Here is a 14,029-nt window from a genome sequence, read left to right on the forward strand (position 1 = left end):
TGCAGCAGGGATAACCCGCGTCACCGAATCACCACTTTCACCTCTATTACAGTCAGCAGGCTAAACTCCACTCTGCGTATTGACCCACAAATTTCATGGCTTGGCTGACCTAAATTCACAGAGCCATTGGAGGCAGGGCCCAACATTCTCACTCCCTGCTAGATGCTAATTACTGCTGCAGCCCCAGCAGATCCCATCGTGATTTATGGCACTTACTATTCAACGCGGCAGTGTGCGATGCATGCAGTGCTAACAGTATCCGTAACAAATACAGCTCTGGAGTGCATAGTCTCAAATGGAGCGAGTTGATTTTGCGTTTTTAAAGGATTGCAGAGTGGAAATGATGGAGCATGTGTAACCACAATCACAGGCGTATAGTAACAAGCAGCAGCTCCCCTTGTGTGTTGTACTTACAAGAAGTTAATTTGTGTCTGAGCCGCTTCCTGTTTGCATTACTCATGTGTGTGTGTGTATTTACTTGTGTGTGTGTGTCCTCTAGGGGCATCTTCTATCAGGGCTACTACTGCTCTCGCTGTGGAACAGGAGCACACAAAGAGTGTCTGGAAGTCATCACCATCTGTAAAATCAGTAGGTGCCTCCTCTAATCTCCTGCTACAAAGCCTGATTCTGATTTCCAGGAATAATTGATAAGTAAATCGATGATGTGTGACAGACGTCATTGATGGTTATGACACTGTGACGTGAGATCAATTTTAGTGATTTGTGAAATTTCATTCTATCCACAAGCCTAAACCTGCTTTCACCGAACGCTGGCCTGCTTCTAGTATACTTTATCCAACAGGAAAATGGGGGATGGACTCTATGGGGTTTCCTGTGGTGTTCCTATGGGACAATTTGGTACCAAAGAGGAAAAGCACAATTTGGCAGTCAGTAGGAATTACCTGACCGATATTTTATACACCCCAGCCTTTTTGGCAGATAGAGCCCAGATTATTTAGACCAATTGTTGTTACCCTTGTAAAACTTCAGTATGAACCAGTCCCGATTTGTGACCCATTATGATTGGTTCCATATGTCTATGGGTTACGACCAGTTCATACAGTTAGTGATTATTCCTCCCTGTTTGATTTGAACAATATTTAGAGGCCCGAGGAGGTGAAACGATTCAGTTAGTTGACAAAACTCTACATAAATAAATATCACTTTGTGTAGCATAGTAGTTTTTTCTGCTTTCCTTTACTTAATCAATCAGTTCACCTCAGATTTATCTTGCGACGCCTTGAAGTCATAGGCCTGTTGGTTCTGTAGGTAAAATGACGCCTAAATACTGCAGTTAGTCAGTGAGAAGGATCATTTCTCTGCACTGGACAGAACAAAGTGAGTTAGTGCGTCTATGCCTGTTACCATAGTTCGGCTCCAAACAAGCAAAACTGCCTTTCATGTTTGACAGTGAGCCACATGAAGCTCTGACACATATCATCTTAGCTCAGGCATAATCAAGAATGGTATTCCAGTTCTTTTGTGAACCCTCCATGACTGTCACTGTTTGTTTTTTTTCTTGTTTCAGATCCTCTTGACTTGGTGAGTAGATCTTTTATTAGTCAGCATACTGTAGCCGTCTTATCATCATCACTGTGCTGTCTGCTGAGGTTAAGGGCCAATAAGAGGATGATAACAAGATGATGATAATGTTAGTCATAAGTCATGTCTTTGAAACATTGTTGTGTTTTTCTTCTTTTTTTACAGGAACCTGGAATCTCATCAGGTAAGAACACTTCCTGTCACCTTATCGTGTTGGAGAACACTTTGAGATGAAGCTGGATATTCTGTCAGCCGCTCTGAACAAGTTTGTTACAGAGGTGTTATTGAACAGCGCAGCACTCTGCTGCCATCTAGTGCACAGACCCACTACATATGAATCACAACAACATGATCAACCATGTAGGGTTTGGGCAGTGCATACATATAGAGATGCTTTAGGCTTAGAATATTACTTGAAAATAAATTTGAGATAAGAGGAATATCATAATTGGTTTACAATAATAATAAATACAAGTCGTCACCCTGAAGAGAAAGAGATACAGTTTGAAATTACAAAGTTGCACTTGATAAGTCTGTGAAGGTTCTCAGTCATTTAGGTCATCTTTCTTTAAGAAGGTTGAATCTGGGGCAAATGGACTTGGTTTTAGATCCGTGAAGAGGTTTCACATCAGATGTTGGTACGTTAACACACCAAGTGGAACAATGGGCTGGTCTACGACCCTAGGATAAACACTGCATCTCCCCACCGGTCAGTCAAAACTGAAGAAGCTTCTTGGATGAGAGGCTAAATGTCTTTAGCCTAATCCAGCTGCCCCAGATTTAACCTTCTTGCTCTTGGCAAAGATCTTAGACCACTGCATCACTAGGCAGGCAAGGTTTTTATGCAAAAACAACCCTGTCTTTATCAGCCAGACAAAGTTAGATTTAAAGTTAGATGTGTTCCTCTTTTTTCTTTTGTCTCATCCTCAACATTTACCGTTACTCCCACTTACGGCAATTAATTAATATTAACCACAAACAATTAATCGTGTTTCCAGGGCCCAAGATGGTTGCAGTGAGGAACTACCACGGCACACCAGCGCCTGTGGGGAAGACGCCTCTCTGCTTTCAAACAGGAGATTTTATCGAGCTGCTGAAGGGTGATCCTGACACCGCATGGTGGGAGGTACGCTAGTCAGTCACTTCTATCTGAAACCATGTCCCACTTTGACACATAAAGTGTGAGTATTATTAATGCAGTTGATGGTGGCTCTGTACTCCAACACATTTTTTATTTCATTGGATTAAAAATGAATCAACAACTATAAAGTGCTTACTTCAAATCTAAAGGATGTTTGAAGGTTATCCATGCTACATTTGTCCAAAAGTAACAAAATCCGACAATAATTCCTTCTAAGCCAACTCATTTACATTTTGTTTGTTTAATTCTTACAGGGTTTTTTTTTGTTTTGTTTGTTTTTTTCTTGGCTGGGTGACTTCCTGGAGTCTTTTCATCACCATGAGGTTGCCAAGCAACCAGCAGAGACTCCAGGAAGCCAAGAAATAGTCACATAACCCCTTGTAAAACCACAACGTGTTGTTTTAGCCTTCAGTTTTTATACGGATTAAACTAATTAGATACAACATGTGAATTAATTCAGGAGTGCTGTTAGGAAGATTTTGTTACCTTTGGACAGAGCCAGGAAAGCTGTTTCCTCCTGCTTCCAACTTTTATGCTAAGCCAACTGTGGTCTTATATTCAGTGTACAGACATGATAATCTTCTATCAGGGAAGTTGCAGTTACATTGTATCAAAGTTAGACCATCAGCACAGAACAAAAGGTGAAGAGACTGAGACTTATGATATAAGGTGACAGGGATTAGTTAACTCCTTTAAAACTGGAGTCCAATTCTTTGTTATGACTCAGCATATTTCAGCAACAAACCTACTGTAGGATTCTTCAGAATAAAATAAAAACTCCAGCAAGCTGTCGCACTCACAGAGCTTGCTTGGCACCAGTTTACTTACATACCCATGGGAGTCCTTTCATTTTTTATTCAAGTTGTGCTGCTTTCTGAAGGACCTGTCACACACACAGTTTTTCTGAATCTGAAATGTGCAGATTTATCAATGACATTAAACTTCTCTTAGTTGAACATAAGTGAAGCTGTACCTGAAAAACTGGACGACAGGAGCTGTAACTCTACTGGCTCCAGGCACTTCTGAAACTCCTGCTGAATCACTGACTATTAAACACTTTTAGCTTTTTGTGTCTGGCTAGCTTTTCCCAGAATAACTCAGGGCAACCTTCTGAGGCCATCAATTCAAACTCACCCATTACCTTATGCCTCCCTTACCCAGTGGCATGACAGTTGAAACTCTCAGTGCCCGCGCTGAGATTAAAAAATCAATTGCTTCAGGTAGCAAACAGAGAAGGCATTTCAAATTTAGTCTGACACTGATGGGTAAACCTGACACGTGTCTTAATTTTATTGTAGGTGCAACACCTACCAGCATCGATGTGTAATGCATGTAAAATGTAATCTGTTGAACCAGTTTTTTTTTTTTATTATTATTATTTTCATTGGCAGATGTTTTTTGTTTATAAAAATGAAAAGTGGTGCAATGTGTGTTATTCATCAGCAGAGATAAGTACAAGATGTCTTGTGCTGAAAGGTTTTTTGAAGCTCAATCAGGCAGAATGGCGGACTAACAATACACTTGTCATGACCTTATGTTGCCGCCTCAAATCTGAAGATGCTGTCCTTCCCGGCTCGTCTATATGCGCTCAGAATAGTACCACAACCACTCCATCTCCCTAAATGGTAGAGGAAAGGACACATGTTACCATGCCAACAGCTCTATATCTCCAGGAGAAGTGTCCAATGTCCCTGTAACAACCCTGTAACAAGAACAATGTCCCTACAGTGACCTCAGTACATATCCTTGACCCTGTGTAACACCCGTATGTCGCATTCTAGAATAGTGCAGTGTTGCGATTAATAATTAATCGCTTCAGGTAGCAGGCAGTGAAGGCATATCAACTTATGTCTGATGCTGAAGGCTGAACCTGACAGATGTGTTCAGTTTATTGTAAATGCAACCCCTAGCAGCATGTAATGCATGTAGGATATAGTCTATTGTTTATTTTTATTTATTTATTGTTTTCTAATTTCTCGTTCACATATGTTTTCCTGTCTAGAAAAAGTCAGTCTGGTGAAAATTGGTGCAGTCTGTCTTCCTTTGACTTCCTGGCATAGTTTAATGTTTGCCTCTGTTTTACTTGTTTCTCCATCCTATGTGCTGAATTTTTCAGTGGCTCTATCTATTGCTTTAATTGAACATGTTTTCCTTTTCGTTGTGTTTTGCAATCTTTTAATGCACCTGTTTGACACTATTAATTGCCTCCATATTTGAAGTGCTGTACAACTAAACGTGCCTTTATCTTGCAGGGGAAGCTGATACAAACACAAAAGAGTGGTTTCTTCCCCAGTTCTTGTGTCAAACCTTACTTGGACCCAAAGGTACGTCACCCACATACAAGTACAGTAGGCATTAGAAGAAGAAGTCATTACAGTATGTGTGATTTCTCAGGGCACAGCAGCCCTTTTCTCTTCAGTGTATACTTAACTACCTGTGTGGGACATATACTGTATATAAATGATTAACCATTGTGTTGTGCAGAAGTTGTTCTGTTTATAAGTTATTTAATATGCTGTGTTTGTTATTTCTGACAGCCCTTCCAGTCATTATGTAGCCGGCAACCCTCAAGGGAAGCAGACTACTATGGATATCCTTGGTAAGACCCCTTTATTTTATAAGGTTATGAATTATTTTGTCCTTGTACTTAAGGCCATATACACTGTATACTACCATTACCCTGAGGTCACTATTCTTGAATTACTGCAGATCTATTCTTGTTAACACTAGTCTACTATTAACTTCATGCGTTAGTTCATTTTAAAGCTAATTGACCCCAAACATGACCGCAACCAAAAGATTAATTACTACATGGCTGTTTGATGTCACACCATTTGTAAAGCCTTTCCAGTGTCATTCGATTATATACGGTAACTTTGTATTTGGAGGTCACAACATTTATTATCTGCTCCTCTGTAGGTTTGCAGGGAACATGGAGCGCCAGCAGGCCGACAACCTTTTAAAATCCCACAGCAGTGGGACCTACCTTATCAGAGAGAGGACAGCCGAGGCGGAGAGGTTCGCCATCAGCATCAAGTGAGTGTTTCACATCTTACAGGAGAGGGAGAATCTCAAGGGAACGTTTTTTTCCACATCGCACTGGGAATAAAAACTCTCACAGGATGCCCCAGTCAGCTTCTTTCTTGCATCTTTTAGCTCCGACTAATTACCACTCAGTAATTGCTTTTTTTTTTTTTGTTAATCCTGTGTTTTGTGCATTCTCATTGACAAAATGCATCCTAGGGAAAAAAATAATATATGAGCTCTTACCGGAGCTGTCATACATTGATGCACTGAGAGAAATGCTTTAGCACATTTGTCTGCAAGTCTTTAAGACAGGTGTAAAGGGGCCCGTGGGGACCAGCTTTTAGACAAATGATCAAACAAATCCAACAGTCGGCTTTAGCTTGTGAGAATGACTTTATTTTTGGTTTATTAGTCCTTCAGGTATACAACAAAATATTTAATGTTGACAGCAGCTTGAGCACATTATCCCAAAGGCGCATGAGAGTTAAAGCACAACAATAAGTAATTGTAAAACAGAAAATGTTTAATCCGATTACAGCTGTAAACAATGTCTGTTCCTCTTGGTGATTTACCTGTGGTGTTTGCTTTTCAGATTCAATGACGAAGTAAAACACATCAAAGTCATTGAGAAAGACAGCTGGATTCACATCACAGAGGCCAAGAAGTTTGAGAGTCTTTTGGTAAGTCATATGTATATGATGTCTACGTCAATGTCAGTATAAAATGGTTCAATCTTTAATCCTTCTGTATTATTTGTTATAACAGGAGCTGGTGGAGTACTATCAGGCCCATTCACTGAAAGAAAGCTTCAAGTTATTAGATACCACATTGCGATACCCCTACAAGTCAAGAGAACGCTCGCTAACTCGGGCTAGTACACGCTCACCAGGTAAAGCTTTCCAAATGTTCCTCTACTCAAGCATTTACTTTGTGCAGTTAGTTGGAGTCACAGACCCAAAGTAAGAATAAAATATCAGCCAATACCAACACATGGCGTTAAAGTAGGGTTAGGGCAGGTATATGATGAGCGATAAAGTCAGCTGATTGATCGATGCTTATCTGCCTGGTTGGGGTAGAAAAGCAACTCCTAAGACAGAGAATAGTTACAAATAGTGAGGATGGCTTTGGAGAGAAAAAATGTAAGATGTAAGTGAACTACAGTATGCACTGTGTTAGGTTAATATACTGTTGTTTTCAGCCCAGTTGACAACACCCCCAATTCTTAGGTTCAGTCTTGGACTGGCCAGTGAGCATTCATCTGCAACCGGGCTCTAGAAGAGAGCTCCAGAAGGGTTCGTTAGGGAATCCATCCTGATTGAACAGCCGATCACCTTTTGCCATGAGGTTTGGGTAATCCCGAAAAGAATTACAAAGATCTCAGATAGAAGTAGACAAAATCAGTTTTCTTTTGCAAGGTGGTTTACCCATGGTGATGGGGGCGAGGAGCTCAGACCTGATCTGGAAGGAACTGAACTGCTCCTCAGTTGAGTCGAAAGTACTCAGTTGAGTTTGATCTGATTCGGATGACTCATCCCTGTGTCAGTACTCAAGACACATACAGCTGGGTGGAGACCATTGGGTAGACCCAAAAAGCACACTGGAGGAATTACAGATCCTATCAGACCTGTGAACATCTCTGACTAACACAGGAAGAGCTGGAGGACTAGGGAGAAAGATATCTTGTATGGGCTTATTTGGTTAGTCTGCTATCATCATGAGCCAGACAATTATAATCGGTGGATGGAGTATTGGCCCAGCATATTGCATTTCAACTTTTGTATCTGCCTCTTTCTATGAATAATTATGATAACACTAATGTGACTGGAGAGACATAACATGCAGGTCCAGCTTACAAATTGCCATCTTGGCTGTGGATACAGCAAGGAAGGGTAAAATAAATGAGACAGACCTCCCCTACCTCCCACTCTCTTCGTCTTTACTCCTGCCCAGGCCAGTGACTCTCCTGACTCAGGCAGAGTGCCCAGAGGGGAATAGGGTAGGAAAGGAGGGTGACAGTGTGAAATAGATAAAGAGAGAAAGACAAAGAGGAAGAGCTTGTCAGATAACTCAATGATCTGTGGACTAGCTGTCTGAATTGGCACCCCTCTCTGTCCATTAGACTGTATCAATACTGGCTCGGACCTCGCACTGGCTCCTGTCCTACATCGGACAGCCTTTGTTCGATCTGGAGGAAGAACTGGCCTCCACAGCAAGGATTGTTTTCTTCCTGTTTTGGCTGAATTCGGAAATAAATGGAGACAATTCTGTTTGTGTTTTCAAGCGCACATTTTGTTGTTCGCTGGCGTGTCACACACCACAGGTGTTCATGGAAACAGTGTTGGGATTAGGAAGGATCTGTGGTCATACATTCATACATGTGGTCAGAATTCTATAACTACTGCAATCCCAGCAGGTTCGTGCCTCTTTCTGTGTGCAGCAAACTTGTTTTTATTTTTAAAAGGACAAATGCCAACAAATATGGACTGAAATAGAATATTTCATTAGATAAAAACATGTTGTGACTTTTGGATATGATTCACCTATCGTTTCAGAATAAATTCTGACTTTTGGACTTTACAGCAGTTATTGAAAAAGTGTGAATCACAAACAATCCTACGCAGTCACCACTGGAATCTCATCGAGTGAGAGATAATATAATACTATAATATATTAGTGTAGCTTAATCTTATATCTTATATCTTAATACCAGGTGAATATACATGCAAAACAAGGTATGAAACTAATTAGTGCAGCCCTGTTTGCATACAATTTCAAAAATCAATACAAAATCTAGGAATAACTAAAAACATCTTATCAGAGCTAATTTGAACCTGTACTGTATATGAATTGTGCTATAACACCAGGAAGGGAAATGTTCATTCTCTGAATCACTCTCAGAGCCAGTGTTGGATGAACTTTCAAGGGACCAAGAGACATCAGTATCTGGACCTGCTCCTCCATCAGACTCCACGTCATAAAGACCCTGAAGCAGCTGAAGCCTCTGTGTTATTCTCTTTTGCTGACGTTTCCTTTTGATATTCACTGTCTTTCCTGCAGTTTAGCTCAGAGTTAAATCCAGCTTTAGCTTTGTAATTGTGTTTTTTTAAAAAACAAAAAAAAAACAAATAGTTGCTAGGGAACAGGGACATTCACTGTCAAGGGTGGGAAATGCAGCAATGATATATGATGTGAAATCATATACCATCTATAGGGTATACAGTCAAAATGACCACTGTGGCCAATCTTGTTTTAAATATACTTACTGTCTGTAATTTTAATAAAATATACAAAAAAGACAATGGGTGTCTTTCTGTATAGCTTTCAAAGGGACTGTACAGACATATGGAGTATGAGTTCAGACAAACATTGTGTGGGAGAGTGTACAGCGTTGATCAAAGGGCGGATGAGGTCAGGTTTCGATTTATATCTCACACTTTCAAAGTCAGGCAGTCACCATGTTGTGTGTTTGTAATCTCATCACACAATTTTGTACAGTAAAGAAGAAAGTGATGGTTGATACTGGGGTTTCACCCATTATACTCTGGCTGTATCTGCAGGCATGTCAAACTGAGAACAAAGTCTCTTTTCTTTAAGCCTCTACATCAGGGAATAAACTGACAGTCCTCACAATGATCCTGTTTGCAATCCACAAATTATTATTATTATTATTATTATTATTATTTATTTTTATTTTTTTAAAAGAACAAATTGTTGTTTTCAGTCCCACCCCTAAATCAGTCAAATCATGACAACAAAATTATCAAGATGGAAGATCATGAAAAGCGAACCCTGTCGTTAAAGAGAATGACAACTTCATCGCACAAGCTCTTCTGTTTCTCTGGCTCCAGCTCTGCGTGCATGCTCCTTTTTAAAAAACATTTTCCAGCTTTATTTCCTCCTCTTTCTCTTCTCCTCTCAGCAGCCACCTGCGCCTCCTACAACTTCTCCTTCCTCAGTCCGCAGGGCCTCAACTTCTCTTCTCAGAGCTCAGCTCCTTTTTGGTCAGGTACTCTCTTCTTTTTTTCTTTCTTTTCTTGCCTCTGTTGTCGTCGTGCAGCTCATCACCTGTGGTTTCATAATACAATCCATACTCTTGACCTCGTTGCTTCTTCTCTGTGGTGCTCTTTTCATCATCAAGAACATTTTTGTTCTTCCCGGGATGACACTCCCTCATTAAATCGTGGAAAGAAAACTAATTTCCTGTCTCATTATGAAATGGCTTGTCCTCTCCCATCATGTTCATTTGTTATTTTCTGACTACGTTGTGTCATGCTGAACACAAAACTGACCATCTTCCCTCTGATCATTCTTCACACTTTCCACCTAGAACAGTGATGAATAACTTATTATAGATAGATATTTTATCAAGTAGAAAGCTGTCTGTCTCAATCAATTGAGCAATCCATTTGTTCTTCTTTTTTTTTTGTTTTCACAGTGTTTACTCCTCGCGTTGTCAGCACAGCAGTGGCCAGGTATAACTTTGCAGCACGAGACATGAGAGAGCTGTCTCTGCGAGAAGGAGACATTGTCAAAATCTACAGCAAGATTGGTGGAGACCAGGGATGGTGGAAAGGAGAGGCCAACGGACGAGTGAGTAAACCCTGAAATTTAAATTTATCAGGGTGATAATGGACAGACGGAAAAGCCTATATAGAGAGTGAACGTTTTGGGTGCTGTAATCTTTATAGATTAGTACTGTCCTCCATTTGATTAAAAACAGATCCCACCGCTAGTTTCATTAGGTTCATTATGTTATGTATGTATGGGTTTTGTGGGCATTCTAAAGCAGGTGGTTGAAAGAGAAAAGTAAAAGCCTGACTGCTGGGAAATGTGCCAGTTTAATACACTGGCAGTAAAACTGGATGTGATGTAAGCTTTTTATTCTAGGGATGTTCCCCATGAGGTTGTAAATCTGACAGTGTTAATGTGTCGCAGTGGAATGAGTGTACCCACTTAACTATTGTGCTATTACACCGCTAAATTGGGTTATAGGATGTTGTGCAGTCTGGTCTAATAAGTGCAGTCTGGAAATAAGTTTTTAAAAAAGTCATCTTTGTCACCATGAGACAGCGTCCTGACAAATGTCAGAGGAAACCATCTGGCTGCCAACTCTGTTTATATAAAGATATTAATTGTGCAAGATTAATTTGTGAGCAATAACAATCACTTAAAAAGAGCACATCTAGAGAAATGTGCTCAAATTGGTTCAATAAAAACCTGCTGTTAATGTTTTCTGAATCTGGATCTGGAAATATGCATGTCAGTGCAAGTTAATCTGTGAGGGCATGCATTGCAATTTCTCTGCAATTAGTGGATTCTTAGATTATTATCGGTCCTCACTGCAGTCAGTACTTTTTTGCCACATTATTAGAAAAGATTTGAAACCTCAAGGTCACTTGACTTGACCCTTAAAAAGTTACAGAGGAGCCAGCACAGCAGCACTATATAAGGAGGATATGAAATAAATAATTTTGAGAAATAATCAATGTTTAGCTGAATAACAACACGCAGCTTCGAGGAGTGCATTGTTTTCCACAACTGCGCAGATTAAGGTGCATTCTCCCACTTGATTTATTTCCAGTGACACAAATATAATTTGCATTTACATGTTTTTGTACTATCTCTGTTAATTAACTACCGACTTGTTATTCGGACAAGCAGGAGATGTTGTTGCCTAGCGACAACTTAAGTCGTGTTTGGAGTAGCCTTTCCGGTATTTTTCAGGAACAGTTTGCTATATCTAAGATGTATCTAAATAATGCACATCCTGCAGCCAGATAAGGCAGAGTACAGTGGCCTTGGTTCAAGGCATTTATGCTGCACATACAGTGGATTCACTTTAGTGTTACTTAATGTTTGTTTTACTGCAGTATACCCAAACTGGAAGTCAATGAACATTTCTTGTTTACATTTGCTACTATGGAGCTGTTATCTCTGATAATTACTGTTTTTATGTTTCAGATTGGATGGTTTCCTTCAACCTACGTGGATGAAGAAGGAGTGCAATAAGGCATGGATGTTTGCCAGCCTGGCTCTCTTTTAAATCAGGAACCATCTAACCTTCTATCTACTGTTCTCAGAGAAAAGTGCTCACTCTCACCAGGAAAATAACACAAGGAGAAAAAAAAAGAACTTTGTTGTTGTTGTTTTTGCTGGATACTCATTTTTCAGCGAGTGTTTCTACCCCGTATCTTCAATTATGCATCGGCTTTGCTTTTTGTTTGGATTTGATTTCTTTTTTTGGAGGATGTCCTGTTTAATTTCTGTACAGGAAAGAAGAAGAAGAAAAAAAAAAACTGGCTTGCTGTCTGTCAACCTCTGTGTGCTCTGCAGAGGCTTTACTGAACCGAGGACACAGAAACAGAAACTGACTGTGGATAGCTTTACTTTGGAAAAAGGCTCCCCTTTGTTGCAGGTCTATGCGAGGTGAAATAATTGTACAGTATAGATAATTTATTGAATAGAGATTATTATCATTACTAATGATTATTGTGGGGATTTTAGTAAGAGCAAGGAATCAGGCGAGAAAAACTAAAATAAGACGAAAAAAAGACAGACGCTCTGTTTTCATGTTGAGATTTTGCCTTAGTTGTCATGGTGATGCCTTGTGGGCTGACACCAGTGGAAGGAATCGACTTTGTTGACTGGTTTTACTTCTCCATGTATGCATGTGCCCATGTGTGGCCCACACAAACAAACACACACAGACCAATGTACAGTACGGTGCCTTTGAAGAGTGGTCGCTTACTGAACCTCAACATCAGCCAGTGAAGAGCATTGCCATCCCCGAAAAGACAGTTCGTACACGTCCAGAGGACTTTACTAAAGGAGGGGAGAGGCACTTCTGCTCGCCTTCCTAGCCCTCGAAAACAAGATGGTGAATCATTTAACTTATCCTGACTGGTGACTGGATGAACTCACAGAGACAGTTGGAGGGTTTTTATAGCCATCAACAATCACATGCACAGTTCACGTCGATCTTGGCGTCACAAGTCTATGGGTGCAATCAGCTGGATGCAAAAGGGAAACATCAAGACATTCCACTCAACTACAACTTCATGATTTTAAATCGCGGTGTTCATTGTTTTATTGTTTGATTTTTTTTTTTCACAGAATCAAGATTATATTTAAAATTTTAAAAACTGGACCAACTTTTTTTTTTGTATTATTATTTGAAGCCAAATTCAGCCATGTTTTAATGTCTGCATGGAGTCTGAACAACTGTTATGATTTTTTTTGTACTTTGCCTTATTTTTACAGGTGATCCAGGTGACGGGATTTTTTTTTTCTCTCTCTTAATGTTAACCAGTTTTCATATGTGAAATCCAAATTTGGTGCTGTGCAGACTGGCGAAAATTAAATAGTGTCAGAAAATGTCGAATCTGAAGGAAAACTTTGTGTGCTAACAGAACGAGCCGTTAATCATTTAATGATTATCTGGGGGTGCAGTGCTCAGTGTTTGTCTCTTACTTCCAGTAATTTCTTTGTTCTATAAATACTTTTACAGATTTGGCATATAGATCAGTTTTCTATTGAGAGCATAGATGTACCAGACACTTTTCTAATTCTAGTTCTACAGATATTAAGATGTTTGTTGACTTTGTCAGCTTAGCATTTTCTGAAATGTTTGCATTTAATTTAATATGCAGTACTGACTCAATTGCCTTCAACTTTCATATCTTCCACCTACATATTTCCATGTCGATATAGATTGTTTGGCGCTCACAATGATTAGTCTTTTCCAACCTTTTAAAAAAATACTGTCAGCACACAAAGGGGAAGAGGAAATAAGAAACGCTTGACTAAAAAGGGTAAATTATGGAATATAAATATAAAGTGAACACTATCTTGTTGCTTCAAATGGGTGAGAAAAAAAAAAATCAATTTGAGCTCAAAGCATTCAGGCACCCCACTGTGAAGTAAAGAGCAAAGACTGAGCATGTCAGCTCTGGCTGGTGCACAGAGACTTATGAAGCAGGATATACTGATATGTTTAGTTTCTAAACTTTTGACTGTCTATGATGTGTGTTATTGCAATGGCTGACTGCTCCGAAAAAACAAGTCCTACCACTGTGTGAGGGAGACGCACAGGAGGCCTCCATGTTGTCTAGAATAAGAGAAGGGAGGGGGGGGCGGGGTCTAGTCGCTTTTTATGTAGTGGACAAAAACCCATTGCATGTGGCTATTGATATTTCAACTCCTGTCGACACATCCTCGAGAAAAAAAGAAAAAAAAAAAGTACTTAATCGTGTACATTTTTTTGAATGGTTGAGTATTTCCAAATGAGGTCTATCATGAAATAAATATTTCTCTTTTGGT

General features: G+C 39.8%; 1 protein-coding gene across 7 annotated transcripts in view; it reads left to right on the forward strand.

Moving 5' to 3' along the window:
• vav2 (vav 2 guanine nucleotide exchange factor) overlaps window positions 1-13,754 on the forward strand; it is a 195,297-nt gene extending 181,543 nt beyond the window's left edge. For 4 of the 7 annotated variants that reach the window (XM_027278576.1, XM_027278578.1, XM_027278577.1 and 1 more), the window contains 12 exons: window positions 500-588; window positions 1,529-1,542; window positions 1,708-1,726; window positions 2,541-2,668; window positions 4,936-5,007; window positions 5,221-5,282; window positions 5,603-5,719; window positions 6,303-6,390; window positions 6,476-6,599; window positions 9,630-9,716; window positions 10,146-10,300; window positions 11,672-13,754. In XM_027278576.1, the coding sequence (XP_027134377.1) occupies window positions 500-588; window positions 1,529-1,542; window positions 1,708-1,726; window positions 2,541-2,668; window positions 4,936-5,007; window positions 5,221-5,282; window positions 5,603-5,719; window positions 6,303-6,390; window positions 6,476-6,599; window positions 9,630-9,716; window positions 10,146-10,300; window positions 11,672-11,719 (1,003 nt within the window). In that variant the 3' untranslated portion in view covers window positions 11,720-13,754. The remainder of the gene's footprint in view (window positions 1-499; window positions 589-1,528; window positions 1,543-1,707; window positions 1,727-2,540; window positions 2,669-4,935; window positions 5,008-5,220; window positions 5,283-5,602; window positions 5,720-6,302; window positions 6,391-6,475; window positions 6,600-9,629; window positions 9,717-10,145; window positions 10,301-11,671) is intronic. The other 3 variants (XM_027278580.1, XM_027278581.1, XM_027278582.1) reach the window with 2 other exon arrangements.
• The last annotated feature ends 275 nt before the right edge of the window (window positions 13,755-14,029 follow it).

This window comes from Larimichthys crocea, chromosome IV, assembly GCF_000972845.2.
Source record: "Larimichthys crocea isolate SSNF chromosome IV, L_crocea_2.0, whole genome shotgun sequence".
NCBI lineage: Eukaryota > Metazoa > Chordata > Actinopteri > Sciaenidae > Larimichthys > Larimichthys crocea.